Source organism: Coregonus lavaretus (genome assembly GCF_964263955.1).
Source record: "Coregonus lavaretus genome assembly, chromosome: 20".
Classification (NCBI taxonomy): Eukaryota; Metazoa; Chordata; class Actinopteri; order Salmoniformes; family Salmonidae; genus Coregonus; species Coregonus lavaretus.
In genome coordinates this window covers 48161747-48178848 of record NC_140007.1, presented here as the reverse complement: position 1 = coordinate 48178848, position 17102 = coordinate 48161747, and the positions used below count along the sequence as shown (strand labels likewise).

Sequence of the window (17102 nt, the reverse complement as noted above, 5' to 3'; positions counted from 1 at the left end):
ATGATGCTGCTGCTATGTTGCTATGTTGTGATGCTGCTGCTATGTTGTGATGCTGCTGCTATGTTGTGATGCTGCTGCTATGTTGTGATGCTGCTGATATGTGCTACTCACACTTATCACTTGGTCAGGGAACTCCAGACATACGCTATATCAGGGAAAATCAAGGGTCGTCTACCTGCCTTTCTGTCTGTCTGCCTGATCCCAAATTTGTATTTATATTTAAAAAAATACAAATCTATGCGAATACTTTCACTGTTTTCCTCAAACACAACCGTCCCTGACACACACACAGGAAATGGTTTTACAGAGTTTTAATGTTGTATGATTCTGTTAGTGTCTCAGCACATCAGGAAACAAAATATAGTTATGGTTGTGAGACTGCTCGAGAGAAAGAGGAGGGGAGAGAAAGAGAGATGGGGGAGAGAGAGGAAGAGGAAGGTAGATATGTTGACTAATCTGGGATTCTATTGAGCAGCTGAAGAGGGTTTTCTCTCTCTCTGGCTAACTGCGCTCTCTCCTCTAGACTTGTGAGGTGGCTGATCTCTCTCCAGCCGAGGTGTTCCCTCTAGCGGCTGATCTCTCTCCAGCCGAGGTGTTGCCTCTAGCGGCTGATCTCTCTCCAGCCGAGGTGTTGCCTCTAGCGGCTGATCTCTCTCCAGCCGAGGTGTTCCCTCTAGCGGCTGATCTCTCTCCAGCCGAGGTGTTGCCTCTAGCGGCTGATCTCTCTCCAGCCGAGGTGTTGCCTCTAGCGGCTGATCTCTCTCCAGCCGAGGTGTTCCCTCTAGCGGCTGATCTCTCTCCAGCCGAGGTGTTGCCTCTAGCGGCTGATCTCTCTCCAGCCGAGGTGTTGCCTCTAGCGGCTGATCTCTCCTCTTGCTGAGTGTCAGGGTGGGAGGATGCTCTCTCTGAGGCTTGATTCAACGGTCTCTCCCCAGGACATGATTGTCCCGTGACTGGTCTCTCTGAGGTTGGGGCATTGCAGGTCTGTATGTGGAACAAAGAGAATGAGGGACAGGAGAGGAGAGAGAAGAAGAGAGGAGAGGGTGAAGGAGAGTGGAGAAGAAAGGAGAGAGGTGAGGAGAAAAGAAGAGGAGAGAGAAGGAGAGAGGAGAAGAGAGGAGGAGAAGAGAGAGAAGAGAAAAAAAGAGGAGAGGAGGAGAAGAGAGCATGTGGGAGAGGAGAGGAGAGGAGAGCATGAAGGAGAAGTGAGGGGAGGGAGGAGAGGATAAAGTAGAAGAGAGGAGAGGAGAGGAAGGGAGCATAAGGGAGAGGCGAGGAGAGCATGAAGGAGAAGAGAAGAGGAGAGGAGAGAGAACAGGTGAGGAGAGGAGAAGAGGAGAGGAGAGCATGAAGGAGAAGAGAGGAAAGAAGAGGAGAGGAGAGAGGAGAGCATAGAGGAGGAGAGGAGAAGAGAGAGGTGAAGAGAAGAGAGAGGAGAGCATAAAGGAGGAGAGCGGAGAAGAGACATGAGGAGAGGAGAGAGGAGAAGAGAGAGGAGAGAAGAGGAGAGGGGGAGAGGAGAGTATGAAGGAGGAGAGAGGAGGAGAGGAGAGCATGAAGAGAGGAGAGAGGAGAGGAGGAGAAGAGAGGAGAGAGAAGGAGAGTGGAGCATAGAGGAGAGGAGAGCATAAAGGGGAAGAGGGGAGAGGAGGGGAGTGGAGAGATGGAAGAGGAGAGGAGGGAGAGGAGAGGAGAAGAGAGCATGTGGGAGAAGAGAGGAGAGGAGGAGAGGAGAAGAGGAGAGAGAGAAGAGGACAGAGGATGAAAGACGGAAGAGGGGATAGCAGAGGAGGGGAAAAGAGATGAGAGAGTGTCTCTAACCTGATCCTCTTCCGTCTGGCCGTCTGCGGCTGGATTGCTGGTGGTTTTGGCGGCCCTGTGTGTGTGGACGTCCAGTCTGGAGTTTGTGTATGTGTGTGTGAGACGCTGTCTCCCCTCCTCAGAGCGAGCCGTGGGGTTGATGGAGGCAGGAGGGAGACGAGCAGGCAGCTCCCACGTCCCCTTAAAACCTGGCCACGCACTGCCACGCTACACGCACGCACACGCACGCACGCACGCACGCACGCACGCACGCACGCACGCACGCTACACGCACGCACGCACGCACGCACGCACGCACGCACGCACGCACGCACGCACGCACGCACGCACGCACGCACGCACGCACGCACGCACGCACACACACACACACGCACGCACGCACACACACACACACACACACACACACACACACACACACACACACACACACACACACACACACACACACACATAATTAAGCACAGACAGACATACATAAGCACATAAACATACAGGCATATACAGGTCTCAGTGTGTGTGTGTTCACTAACCTTTGCCTTCACTCCTGGTAGGAGATGTCCACGGTCACTGGCAATGAAGATGGTGTGACCCTCTGCTGCAGAGGGCCTCTATATATACACACACACACACACAGTTGATTTCAAATGGGGAGAAAGTAATGCCTTGCACAATTCACAATCAACATGCTAGGTACTGTAAGTGACATTTACATTTTTGTCATTTAGCAGACGCTCTTTTCCAGAGCGACTTACAAGAGCAATTAGGGTTGAGTGCCTTGCTTAAATTACCTCCTTGAAATGCTTTGGCAGAGTCCAATTCTGCAGTTTCTGCGAGTTGAAAGCATTTTCATACTGAAACACACAACAGCACATGTTAACTGCCCTACACAATAAAAAAAAAGGTGTGTTTTTAATTAATGAATTTTGTCGTTTTTACCTGGTTAGCTGAGTAACCCGACGACATCCTTACCTAGCGGCTAGCTAACTAGCCTAGCTAGCGACTCTGTTTGTTGTTGACAGGTCGCATAGCAACAGCGGAGTTCTAGACCTGGTACGTTTTAGACTTCTCCAGTTTGAAGCTGAACTCAGTCACACGTTGAGCTGTTACATACCCATAACATCAACATCAGGATCTGTTACAAAAACAGAAATATTGACTGTGCTATTTGGGTGACAGAATGCAAGTGTCTGTTGTGTAGGGCCACTACTGAGCCAGCCCTACCAGTAGAGGGACATCAAGCTGGCCAGACCTGCAGCGGCACCACAGAACAAACACATCGTGTTGTTTATTACGGTTCTCCTGGTAGCAGGATATTACGCTGGCACGCTATCGTGTTGTTTATTACGGTTCTCCTAGTAGCAGGATATTACGCTGGCACACTATCGTGTTGTTTATTACGGTTCTCCTAGTAGCAGGATATTACGCTGGCACACTATCGTGTTGTTTATTACGGTTCTCCTAGTAGCAGGATATTACGCTGGCACACTATCGTGTTGTTTATTACGGTTCTCCTAGTAGCAGGATATTACGCTGGCACACTATCGTGTTGTTTATTACGGTTCTCCTGGTAGTAGGATATTACGCTGGCACACTATCGTGTTGTTTATTACGGTTCTCCTAGTAGTAGGATATTACGCTGGCACACTATCGTGTTGTTTATTACGGTTCTCCTAGTAGTAGGATATTACGCTGGCACACTATCGTGTTGTTTATTACGGTTCTCCTAGTAGTAGGATATTACGCTGGCACACTATCGTGTTGTTTATTACGGTTCTCCTAGTAGCAGGATATTACGCTGGAACACTATCGTGTTGTTTATTACGGTTCTCCTGGTAGCAGGATATTACGCTGGAACACTATCGTGTTGTTTATTACGGTTCTCCTAGTAGCAGGATATTACGCTGGCACACTATCGTGTTGTTTATTACGGTTCTCCTGGTAGCAGGATATTACGCTGGAACACTATCGTGTTGTTTATTACGGTTCTCCTAGTAGCAGGATATTACGCTGGCACACTATCGAGGATTTTTTCCCCCTTCACAATAAGAGTGAACTGTGTCACATCGCCTGCTGCTGGCTTTTCACTCCACGGACTCTATAGCCCCCAATACAATACACTGTAATAGACTGTACATGGAAACATATTTGGTTGTAGAGAGAAAATTGTATGACACAGTACCCCTCCGAAGACCCTACTGAATATTCTACACCCCACTTTAGCTGAGACCGGTAGAAAAGTATCTACAGCCCAATATTCCCAACATAACAGTGTCAACATTGTATTTTTTCATTCTTGGTAAAAAATAATTCTAAACAATATATATATTTTTTTTTTCATAAATTACTCACCTTGCCTTTTCCTGTTGGCACAATAGAAGTAGAAGTAGCCACTGATTAAAATGCAATGTCTTTTGAAAGAGTTATCCCGAGCGGCGCAGTGGTCTAAGGCACTGCATCTCAGTGCTTGTAGTGATTCCAGGCTGTATCACATCAGGCCGTGATTGGGAGTCCCATAGGGCGGCCGGGTTTGGCCGGTGTAGGCCGTCATTGTAAATAAGAATTTGTTCTTAACTGACTTGCCTAGTTAAATAAAGGTAAAATAAAATTGCAATATTTTGAAATGTTGGCTTTTATTTTGAAGGTATCATAATTACCATACGAACGTGACGTCATCGTTTTTGCTGCTGGCGTAATACTGGCGCAGAGTTTCTGTACTGTCTTTGATACTAGTGTGTGCGGAAGTGAGAGACTAGCAAGCGTGTTGGTTAGCCCAAATAATATCAGATCATTTAAATTGGCTATGATTAGCCCCAATTAGTAGCAGACAAGCTAGAAAGAAACAAGATAAACTAGTTAACGGCTCTTGTTAACTACTATAGTCAATGGTAGTGTAACATTCTCCATTCTGTACAGGGCAAAGCACTGTTTAGCTAATAGCTAGCTAGCAATTCTAGAGAAAGCCAGGTTCATTACACCCGGTTCCATGGAGACAGTCTCGCGGCTGGACAGTACACCGGGGGGGAAGAGGGGTCCTCCAGCCTGGGACACGGAGACGGACTCCACACGGGAGATTAAAACCCACTTTCGTGTTTGTCGGTTCATCATGGAAACGGGTACAGTACCGAAACAGAACCCCCAACCCCTATCCCTAACCAACTATGGGTGGTCAGTCATACCCTGCCTTGGCCGGTATGGGTGCAGGATTTTGCTCCAGACCAGTGTTAACACATCTGAGTATATAATAATTTTAAATAAGGCGGTTATTAGTAGAATAAAGAGTCGCGGCTTGGCTAGCACAAAAGCCTACACCACTGACCCTTAACGCCCCCTCCCTAGGTGTTAAGTTGGGCATGCGTTCGGTGCCGGTGGCGACAGCGTGCGTGTTGTACCACCAGTTCTTCCAGTGTGTGAGCGTGACGGTGTATGAGCCCTACCTGGTGGCTATGAGCTGCATCTACCTCGCAGGCAAGGTGGAGGAACAGCACCTCCGCACCCGTGACATCATCAACGTGTGCCACAGGTAGGTAGGGCTGTTTCTGTTTGTTTTTTTACACCCTTTTTCTCCCCAGTTTCGTGATTATCCTATTACGATCTTGTCTCATCGCTGCAACTCCCAAAGGGGCTCAGGAGAGGAGTCATGCGTCCTCCGAGGTAGGGCTGTTAAATCATCATCAGGGAGGTAGGTTACATCATCAACATGTGCCGTAGGTAGGGCTGTTAAATCAATGTGTGAGGTAGGTAGGTTGGTAGTGCCACGTTCAAAACAACTGGAAACTCTGAAAAATACGAGGTCAAATCATGAGTCAGTGATCTTCAGGTCGGAAAGTCAGAGCTCTAGAAAGAGGACCGAGATCCCGACTTGAAATTCTGTTCAAATCAATTTTTCCCAGTCAGAGCTCGTTTTTTTCAGAGTTCCCTGTTGTTTTGAACGATCGGAAGTCAAAGATTTCAGAGTTCCCAGTTCCCAGTTGTTTTGAACGCGACATAGGTAGGTACAGTGAGGGAAAAAAGTATTTGATCCCCTGCTGATTTTGTACGTTTGCCCACTGACAAAGACATGATCAGTCTATAATTTTAATGGTAGGTTTATTTGAACAGTGAGAGACAGAATTTTTAAAAAAATCCAGAAAAACGCATGTCAAAAATGTTATAAATTGATTTGCAATTTAATTAGGGAAATAAGTATTTGACCCCTCTGCAAAACATGACTTAGTACTTGGTGGCAAAACCCTTGTTGGCAATCACAGAGGTCAGACGTTTCTTGTAGTTGGCCACCAGGTTTGCACACATCTCAGGAGGGATTTTGTCCCACTCCTCTTTGCCGATCTTCTCCAAGTCATTAAGGTTTCGAGGCTGACGTTTGGCAACTCGAACCTTCAGCTCCCTCCACAGATTTTCTATTGGATTAAGGTTTGGAGACTGGCTAGGCCACTCCAGGACCTTAATGTGCTTCTTCTTGAGCCACTCCTTTGTTGCCTTGGCTGTGTGTTTTGGGTCATTGTCATGCTGGAATACCCATTCACGACCCATTTTCAATGCCCTGTTTGAGGGAAGGAGGTTCTCACCCAAGATTTGACGGTACATGGCCCTGTCCATCGTCCCTTTGATGCGGTGAAGTTGTCCTGTCCCCTTAGCAGAAAAACACCCCCAAAGCATAATGTTTCCACCTCCATGTTTGACGGTGGGGATGGTGTTCTTGGGGTCATAGGCAGCATTCCTCCTCCTCCAAACACGGCGAGTTGAGTTGATGGCAAAGAGCTAGATTTTGATCTCATTTGACCACAACACTTTCACCCAGTTCTCCTCTGAATCATTCAGATGTTCATTGGCAAACTTCAGACGGGCCTGTATATGTGCTTTCTTGAGCAGGGGGACCTTGCGGGCATTGCAGGATTTCAGTGTGTTACCAATTGTTTTCTTAGTGACTATGGTCCCAGCTGCCTTGAGATCATTGACAAGATCCTCCCGTGTAGTTCTGGGCTGATTCCTCACCGTTCTCATGATCATTGCAACTCCACGAGGTGAGATCTTGCATGGAGCCCCAGGCCGAGGGAGATTGACAGTTATTTTGTGTTTCTTCCATTTGCGAATAATCGCACCAACTGTTGTCACCTTCTCACCAAGCTGCTTGGCGATGGTCTTGTAGCCCATTCCAGCCTTGTGTAGGTCTACAATCTTGTCCCTGACATCCTTGGAGAGCTCTTTGGTCTTGGCCATGGTGGAGAGTTTGGAATCTGATTGATTGATTGCTTCTGTGGACAGGTATCTTTTATACAGGTAACAAACTGAGATTAGGAGCACTCCCTTTAAGAGCTCGTTACCTGTATAAAAGACACCTGGGAGCCAGAAATCTTTCTGATTGAGAGGGGGTCAAATACTTATTTCCCTCATTAAAATGCAAATCAATTTAAACATTTTTGACATGCGTTTTTCTGGATTGTTTTGTTGTTATTCTGACTCTCACTGTTCAAATAAACCTACCATTAAAATTATAGACTGATCATTTCTTTGTCAGTGGGCAAACATTCAAAATCAGCAGGGGATCAAATACTTTTTTCCCTCACTGTAGGTAGGTGGGGGTGTTACATCATCGTGTGCCACAGGGAGGGAGGGAGGGAGGGAGGGAGGGAGGGGCGGAGGGAGGGAGGGAGGGGCGGAGGGAGGTAGGGAGGGGTGGAGGGAGGGAGGGGCGGAGGGAGGGAGGGGCGGAGGGAGGGAGGGAGGTATTGTAATATTTGTCCATAATTCTTCTCTGTCATATTGGTGTTGATCCTTCACCCCTTGCCTTTTCCCATGTTGTTGTGTTACATCATGGATTTAAAATGGTCACTGGCCTACACAAAGTGGAATTATGTTTTAAATTTGTTTTACAAATTTATAAAAAACATAATTCCACTTTGACATTATGTGGTATTGTGTGTAGGCCAGTGACAAAAAAATCTAAACGTATACCGTGAAATATATAGTATGAATACATATTTACAGCTGTAACAATGATGAATGTCCATTGGGGCTGGGGGTAAATGTTCGTGGGGGGTGGGTAGAATAGCAGAATATCTTCTTGGCCTTCCTGGAGGGCAGGCAGTGGGCATGGCTCAGCGTACCACCCTCTATAGTACCTTGCGGTTAGCTGTGATGCAGCACGACAGTATGCTCTCGATGGTGCTCCTGTGGAACACTGTGAGGCCCTCGGAGACAGGCCACATTTCTTCAGCCTCCTGAGGTCCGTGTGGTTAGACCATTTCAGCTCAAGGGAGATGTGTATGCCGAGGAACTCTTACTCAACATAACCCTGATGTATAATCTCCTTCTCTCTCCTCCTCCCACTCTCCCCTCTCTCCCTCCCTCCTTATCCATCCTCTCCCTCCCACTCTCCCCCCACCCCTCTCTCTCTCCAGGTATTTCCACAGTAGTAGTGAGCCTCTGGCTTGTGATGGTGCATTCTGGGACCTCAGGGACAGTGTGGTGCAGTGTGAACTCCTGGTCCTAAGACAACTCAACTTCCACGTCTCCTTCCAGCACCCACACAAGGTCTGTACTGACCCCTGACCCCTGAACTCTAACCCCTGACTCCTAACCTCTAACCCAGGGATGGGCAACTGGTGGCCCATCTTTATGTAGACCAAAAGTATTTGCCACATCTTCAATTTAAGCCTACTAGAAAGTGTGTGCCCTCAGACCTGGAGGGAAGCTAAAGTCATTCCCCTACCCAAGAATAGTAAAGCCCACTTTTCTGGCTCAAATAGCTGACCAATCAGCCTGTTACCAACCCTTAGTAAACTTCAGGAAAAAATTGTGTTTGACCAGATACAATGCTATTTTACAGTAAACAAACTGACAACAGACTTTCAGCACGCTTATAGGGAAGGACATTAAACAAGCACAGCACTTACACAAATGACTGATGATTGGCTGGGAGAAATTGATGATAAAATGATTGTGGGGACTGTTTTGTTAGATGTCAGTGCAGCTTTTGACATTATCAATCATAGTCTGCTGCTGGAAAGAACGTATGTGTTATGGCTTTACACCCCCTGCTATATTGTGGATAAAGAGTTACCTGTCTAACAGAACACAGAGGGTGTTCTTTAATGGAAGCCTCTCCAACAAAATCCAGGTAGAATCAGGAATTCCCCAGGGCAGCTGTCTAGGCCCCTTACTGTTTTCAATCTTTACTAACGACATTCCGCTGGCTCTGAGTAAAGCCAGTGTGTCTATGTATGTGGATGACTCAACACTATACACGTCAGCTACTACAGCAACTGAAATAACTGCAACACTTAACAAATAGCTGCGGTTAGTTTCGGAATTGGTGGCAAGGAATAAGTTAGTCCTACATATTTCCAAAACTAAAAGCATTGTATTTGGGCCAAATCATTCACTAAACCCTAAACCTCAACTACATCTTGTAATAAATAATTTGGAAATTGAGCAAGTTGAGGAGACTAAACTGCTTAAACTGCTTGGAGTAATCCTGGATTGTAAACTGTCATGGTCAAAGCATATTGATACAACAGTAGCTAAGATGGGGAGAAGTCTGTCCATAATAAATCGCTACTCTACCTTCTTAACAGCACTATCAACAAGGCAGGTCCTACAGGCCCTAGTTTTGTCGCCCCTGGACTACTGTTCAGTCGTGTGGTCAGGTGCCACAAAAAAGGACTTAGGAAAATTGCTATTGGCTCAGAACAGGGCAGCACGGCTGGCCCTTGGAAGTACACAGAGAGCTAACATTAATAATATGCATGTCAATCACTCCTGGCTCAAAGTGGAGGAGAGATTGACTTCATCAGTACTTGTATTTATGAGAGGTATTGACATGTTGAATGCACCGAGCTGTCTGTTTAAACTACTGGCACACAGCTCAGACACCCATGCATACCCCACAAGACATGCCACCAGAGGTCTCTTCACAGTCCCCAAGTCCAGAACAGACTATGGGAGGCGCACAGTACTACATAGAGCCATGACTACATGGAACTCTATTCCACATCAGGTAACTGATGCAAGCAGTAGAATCAGATTTTAAAAAACTGGTAAAAATACACCTTATGGAACAACGGGGACTGTGAAGAGACACACACACAGGTACAGACACATGCATACACACACAAACGCTAGCACACACACTCTACACACACGTACATTGTGATATTGTTGTATGGTGGTATTAAACATTTTGTGTTGTAGATATGTAGTGGTGTAATAATGTTATATGATGTACTGTTTTATATTTTGTTTTATATGTAATGAAAGTGCTTTAATATGTTTGGACCCCAGGAAGAGTAGCTGCTGCCTTGGCAGGAACTAATGGGGATCCATAATAAACCCCAGGAAGAGTAGCTGCTGCCTTGGCAGGAACTAATGGGGATCCATAATAAACCCCAGGAAGAGTAGCTGTTGCCTTGGCAGGAACTAATGGGGATCCATAATAAACCCCAGGAAGAGTAGCTGCTGCCTTGGCAGGAACTAATGGGGATCCATAATAAACCCCAGGAAGAGTAGCTGCTGCCTTGGCAGGAACTAATGGGGATCCATAATAAACCCCAGGAAGAGTAGCTGTTGCCTTGGCAGGAACTAATGGGGATCCTTAATAAACCCCAGGAAGAGTAGCTGCTGCTTTGGCAGGAACTAATGGGGATCCATAATAAACCCCAGGAAGAGTAGCTGCTGCCTTGGCAGGAACTAATGGGGATCCATAATAAACCCCAGGAAGAGTAGCTGCTGCCTTGGCAAGAACTAATGGGGATCCATAATAAACCCCAGGAAGAGTAACTGCTGCCTTGGCAGGAACTAATGGGGATCCATAATAAACCCCAGGAAGAGTAGCTGCTGCCTTGACAGGAACTAATGGGGATCCATAATAAACCCCAGGAAGAGTAGCTGCTGCCTTGGCAGGAACTAATGGGGATCCATAATAAACCCCAGGAAGAGTAGCTGCTGCCTTGGCAAGAACTAATGGGGATCCATAATAAACCCCAGGAAGAGTAGCTGCTGCCTTGGCAGGAACTAATGGGGATCCATAATAAACCCCAGGAAGAGTAGCTGCTGCCTTGGCAGGAACTAATGGGGATCCATAATAAACCCCAGGAAGAGTAGCTGCTGCCTTGACAGGAACTAATGGGGATCCATAATAAACCCCAGGAAGAGTAGCTGCTGCCTTGGCAGGAACTAATGGGGATCCATAATAAACCCCAGGAAGAGTAGCTGCTGCCTTGACAGGAACTAATGGGGATCCATAATAAACCCCAGGAAGAGTAGCTGCTGCCTTGGCAGGAACTAATGGGGATCCATTATAAACCCCAGGAAGAGTAGCTGCTGCCTTGGCAGGAACTAATGGGGATCCATAATAAATACAAATACAAATAGATTTTCCTCCCTTCCAAAAAAGAATACAAAAATAGTAATACTTTTTTAGGAACTCAGTCTGGGTCTCAACTTACTGTTGAGGGTTAGAATAGTAGAATACACCAGGTGGTGATTAGAATAGTAGAATACACCAGGTGGTGATTAGAATAGTAGAATACACCAGGTGGTGATTAGAATAGTAGAATACACCAGGTGGTGATTAGAATAGTAGAATACACCAGGTGGTGATTAGAATAGTAGAATACACCAGGTGGTGATTAGAATAGTAGAATACACCAGGTGGTGATTAGAATAGTAGAATACACCAGGTGGTGATTAGAATAGTAGAATACACCAGGTGGTGGTTAGAATAGTAGAATACACCAGGTGGTGGTTAGAATAGTAGAATACACCAGGTGGTGATTAGAATAGTAGAATACACAAGGTGAAATTTAGAAATTTGGTTGTGCATCAAGTTTTCTCGTTATTAAATGCTGAGCGATTAACCAAAATATCTATTTTTCGGTTTTTAAACAACTAATTGACCGATGTCTGTTCAATTATTTGAATTCTATTTAGTTGGGGATTTTTCTGTGAGCTCGATGTGTAGTTTCTGTAGAGGTAAATCAGATCCAGCCTGAACTGCGCGATGTAGTATGGAGTTGTAGTTTCCAACAGGCCAATATTCTACATTGTTTAGTGCAGAAAAAGTGGCAATTAACTACGATGACCATAATCTATTGCGCGCCTGCTTACAGTGCATTCAGAATGTATTCAGACCCCTTGACTTTTTCCACATTTTGTTACGTTACAGCCTTATTTCCCCACATCAAATGGATCTACACACAATACCCCATAATGACATAGCAGGTTTTCAGAAATGTGTGCAAATGTATATTAAGAAAAAACGGAAATATCACATTTACATAAGTATTCAAACCCTTTACTAAGTACTTTGTTGAAGCACCTTTGGCAGCGATTACAGCCTCGAGTCTTCTTGGGTATGACGCTACAAGCTTGCCACACCTGTATTTGGGGAGTTTCTTGTCTGTGTGCTTAGGGTCGTTGTCCTGTTGGAAGGTGAATCTTCGCCCCAGTCTGAGGTCCTGAGTGCTCTGGAGCAGGTTTTCATTAAGGATCTCTCTGTACTTTGCTCTGTTCATCTTTCCCTCGATCCTGACCAGTCTCCCTGAAAACCATCCCCACAGCATGATTCTGCCACCACCATGCTTCACCGTAGGGATGGTGCCAGGTTTCCTCCAGACGTGACGCTTGGCATTCAGGCCAAAGAGTTCAATCTTGGTTTCATCAGACCAGAGAATCTTGTTTCTCATGGTCTGAGAGTCTTTAGGTGCCTTTTGGCAAACTCCAAGCGGGATGTCATGTGCCTTTTACTGAGGAGTGGCTTCCGTCTGGCCACTCTACCATAAAGACCTGATTGGTGGAGTGCTGCAGAGATGGTTGTTCTTCTGGAAGGTTCTCCCATCTCCACATGTCTTTGCCTCGACACAATCCTATCTCGGAGCTCTACAGACAATTCCTTCGACCTCATGGTTTAGCTCTACAGAGATGAGATGACGACTTGGAATGAAATAAATAAGTCATCAAATAAAACAAATGTAATATACACAACTGAAATATTTTATTAAAGTAATGTGAATAAATGATGGTTAATAAGTGATAAGCAGTAATGGTCAGTCACTACCATCATGGGACTTTTAATTGATTTTATTCTGTGTTGTTACAGCATTTGACCCACATAACGCATAGTGCATTTGTTAAAAAATTATAATCGAAATTTAAAACCGTGATAATTTTTTCATAATGAAACCGAAGCGACCTCAAAAAGAAAGAATCGCTCAGCACTACTTGTTATGTCAGTCACTGACAGCAAAACAGTTTCAGATTGGTAACACATACCTGGTCTGCGTTTGTAACATCTCTGTCTGTGTGTGTGTGTGTGTTGTGCGTGTGTGTTGTGTGTGTGTGTTGTGTGTGTTGTGTGTGTAGTATCTCCTCCACTACCTCCTGTCAGTGAAGTCGTTAGTGAATCGTCACGCCTGGTCCAGAACTCCCGTCGCCGAGACCACCTGGGCGTTGCTTAGAGACTGTTACCATGGCACCATGTGTGTGCGCCACGCCCCCCAACACATCGCCATAGCAACGCTGTACCTGGCACTGCTCAGCTACGGGGTGGAGGTTCCTGTCGGAGAGAGAGAGTGGTGGCAGGTAAGGAGAGAGAGGTTGGGGGGGGGTGTCGGAGAGAGAGGTTGGGGGGGGGGTGGGGGGGAGAGAGAGGGGTGGGGGGGGGGTGTCGGAGAGAGAGAGAGGTGGGAGGGGAGAGAGAGGGGTGGGGGGGGGGGGTGTCGGAGAGAGAGAGAGGTGGGAGGGGGGGTGTCGGAGAGAGAGTGTGGTGGCAGGTGGGGGGGGGGTGTCGGAGAGAGAGAGAGGTGGCAGGTGGGGGGGGGTCGGAGAGAGAGAGAGAGAGACACGGGGAATGCTAATTTGTTATAGAGCAGATCTAACTCACTCTATTAAATTAATCAAAACAGGAACATTTTACATTTGGCTAGAAATTCAAAAGGAAATTATCTCAACAGAGAAAAATGCAGCTGGCTTCCAGGTTAAGCGGGCGGGTGTTAAGGAGCGCGGTTTGGCGGGTCATGTTTCGGAGGATGCATGACTCGACCTTCGCCTCTCCCGTTGGTGAGTTGCAGGGATGAGACAAGATCGTAATTGGATCACAATAGGATATCACGAAATTGGGGAGAAAAAGGGGGTAAAATAAATAAAGAATATATTTATTTTTTACATAACCTCCATTCACTATTCCAGCGCAGGCTATGGATGACGTTTTCTTTTTGTGGGCCATTCTAAATAAGAAATAATTCCATATTAGTAAACTACTAGCCTCCATGTCTTGCTCCGCACAGACCGGACATGTTTACAGTGCATTCGGAAAGTATTTAGACCCCTTCACTTTTTCCACATTTTGTTTCGTTACAGCTTTATTCTAAAATGGATCCAATTAAACATGTTCCTCATCAATCTACACACAATACAATACTTATTTTCCACCATAATTTGCAAATAAATTCATTAAAAATCCTACAATGTGATTTTCTGGATTTTCTTTTCTCAATTTGTCTGTCATAGTTGACGTGTACCTATGATGAAAATTACAGGCCTCTCATCTTTTGAAGTGGGAGAACTTGCACAATTGGTGGCTGACTAAACACTTTTTCCCCCACTGTATGTCTAAGATAAATATAGTATTTATTGTGATGGTTTAGTCTATATTACATGGATTTATTAGGCTTTTTTAAATGTTCCAAAGGAGCGCATCAGCAGCTTGTATGTGTGGAGGCCTGGAGATGCTGTAGTGTCGAGTTAATGTGGCTAATTATGCTGTAACAAAGGAGTCCGCTTATACTGAGCTTTGATCATAAGTTTTATTCATATCACAAGATTTCAGCATAAGTTTACAGATGTCAAGATCATCCGGAGAGCAGTGTCCGAAAAGAATATGTCTGCTCTGCTCTTCTTTGTTCAAACCCAGTACTTATAATCTTTCCCAAAATATAGGTGGTTCCCCATACTGTCCAATCACCTGTCTCCAACAAACAGACTCCCTCTGTTCTATGGGGTGTCACTCTAAAACGGCTCCCTCTGAAACTGAATAAACATCCTCTCAGGTTCCACTTAAAAACATTAGCAAAGTCATAATTCTCCATATACTACAATGCTAAACATGTTTATGTTAACTAACGGTCAATTACCGGGAGACCGGCGGTTATTTGCATGACAATCACCAGCTGACAAAAGAAATGGACCGGCACCGCCCATATGTGTCTGATAGGATGGTGGGTGGGGTCTGATAGGATGGTGGGTGGGGTCTGATAGGATGGTGGGTGGGGTCTGATAGGATGGTGGGTGGGGTCTGATAGGATGGTGGGTGGGGTCTGATAGGATGGTGGGTGGGGTCTGATAGGATGGTGGGTGGGGTCTGATAGGATGGTGGGTGGGGTCTGATAGGATGGTGGGTGTGTCTGATAGGATGGTGGGTGGGGTCTGATAGGATGGTGGGTGGGGTCTGATAGGATGGTGGGTGGGGTCTGATAGGATGGTGGGTGGGGTCTGATAGGATGGTGGGTGGGGTCTGATAGGATGGTGGGTGGGGTCTGATAGGATGGTGGGGTGGGGTCTGATAGGATGGTGGGTGGGGTCTGATAGGATGGTGGGTGGGGTCTGATAGGATGGTGGGGTGGGGTCTGATAGGATGGTGGGTGTGATAGGATGGTGGGGTGGGTGTGATAGGATGGTGGGTGGGGTCTGATAGGATGGTGGGTGGGGTCTGATAGGATGGTGGGTGGGGTCTGATAGGATGGTGGGGTGGGGTCTGATAGGATGGTGGGTGTGATAGGATGGTGGGGTGGGTGTGATAGGATGGTAGGTGGGGTCTGATAGGATGGTGGGTGGGGTCTGATAGGATGGTGGGTGGGGTCTGATAGGATGGTGGGTGGGGTCTGATAGGATGGTGGGGTGGGGTCTGATAGGATGGTGGGTGTGATAGGATGGTGGGGTGGGTGTGATAGGATGGTGGGTGGGGTCTGATAGGATGGTGGGTGGGGTCTGATAGGATGGTGGGGTGTGATAGGATGGTGGGTGGGGTCTGATAGGATGGTGGGTGGGGTCTGATAGGATGGTGGGTGTGTCTGATAGGATGGTGGGTGGGGTCTGATAGGATGGTGGGTGGGGTCTGATAGGATGGTGGGTGGGGTCTGATAGGATGGTGGGTGGGGTCTGATAGGATGGTGGGTGGGGTCTGATAGGATGGTGGGTGGGGTCTGATAGGATGGTGGGGTGGGGTCTGATAGGATGGTGGGGTGGGGTCTGATAGGATGGTGGGTGGGGTCTGATAGGATGGTGGGTGGGGTCTGATAGGATGGTGGGGTGGGGTCTGATAGGATGGTGGGTGTGATAGGATGGTGGGGTGGGTGTGATAGGATGGTGGGTGGGGTCTGATAGGATGGTGGGTGGGGTCTGATAGGATGGTGGGTGGGGTCTGATAGGATGGTGGGGTGGGGTCTGATAGGATGGTGGGTGTGATAGGATGGTGGGGTGGGTGTGATAGGATGGTGGGTGGGATCTGATAGGATGGTGGGTGGGGTCTGATAGGATGGTGGGTGGGGTCTGATAGGATGGTGGGTGGGGTCTGATAGGATGGTGGGGTGGGGTCTGATAGGATGGTGGGTGTGATAGGATGGTGGGGTGGGTGTGATAGGATGGTGGGTGGGGTCTGATAGGATGGTGGGTGGGGTCTGATAGGATGGTGGGGTGGGGTCTGATAGGATGGTGGGTGGGGTCTGATAGGATGGTGGGGTGGGTGTGATAGGATGGTGGGGTGGGGTCTGATAGGATGGTGGGTGGGGTCTGATAGGATGGTGGGTGGGGTCTGATAGGATGGTGGGTGGGGTCTGATAGGATGGTGGGTGGGGTCTGATAGGATGGTGGGGTGGGGTCTGATAGGATGGTGGGGTGGGGTCTGATAGGATGGTGGGGTGGGGTCTGATAGGATGGTGGGGTGGGGTCTGATAGGATGGTGGGTGGGGTCTGATAGGATGGTGGGTGGGGTCTGATAGGATGGTGGGTGGGGTCTGATAGGATGGTGGGTGGGGTCTGATAGGATGGTGGGTGGGGTCTGATAGGATGGTGGGTGGGGTCTGATAGGATGGTGGGTGGGGTCTGATAGGATGGTGGGTGGGGTCTGATAGGATGGTGGGTGGGGTCTGATAGGATGGTGGGTGTGTCTGATAGGATGGTGGGTGTGTCTGATAGGATGGTGGGTGTGTCTGAAAGGATTTTGGGTGGGGTCTGATAGGATGGTGGGTGGGGTGTGATAGGATGGTGGGTCTGATAGGATGGTGGGTGGG

At 47.3% G+C, this 17102-nt stretch overlaps 2 protein-coding genes across 2 annotated transcripts in view; one reads left to right on the top strand and one right to left on the bottom strand.

Annotated features, from left to right (window-relative positions):
• Positions 1-296: 296 nt before the first annotated feature.
• On the bottom strand, positions 297-3785 carry LOC311147519 (protein Flattop-like). The gene is given in 6 exon segments (XM_084184272.1): positions 297-891; positions 893-984; positions 1822-2028; positions 2352-2429; positions 2610-2672; positions 2758-3785. Coding segments are annotated over 6 exon segments (894 nt in total). The 5' UTR covers positions 2785-3785; the 3' UTR covers positions 297-464.
• A 758-nt stretch (positions 3786-4543) lies between these two features.
• The window catches only part of LOC311147451 (cyclin-Q-like), a 12917-nt gene continuing 358 nt past the window's right edge, over positions 4544-17102 (top strand). Inside the window, exons 1-4 of the mRNA XM_084184146.1 lie at positions 4544-4934; positions 5158-5341; positions 8220-8352; positions 13180-13398. Of these exons, the coding sequence (XP_084040272.1) occupies positions 4805-4934; positions 5158-5341; positions 8220-8352; positions 13180-13398 (666 nt within the window). The 5' untranslated portion in view covers positions 4544-4804. The remainder of the gene's footprint in view (positions 4935-5157; positions 5342-8219; positions 8353-13179; positions 13399-17102) is intronic.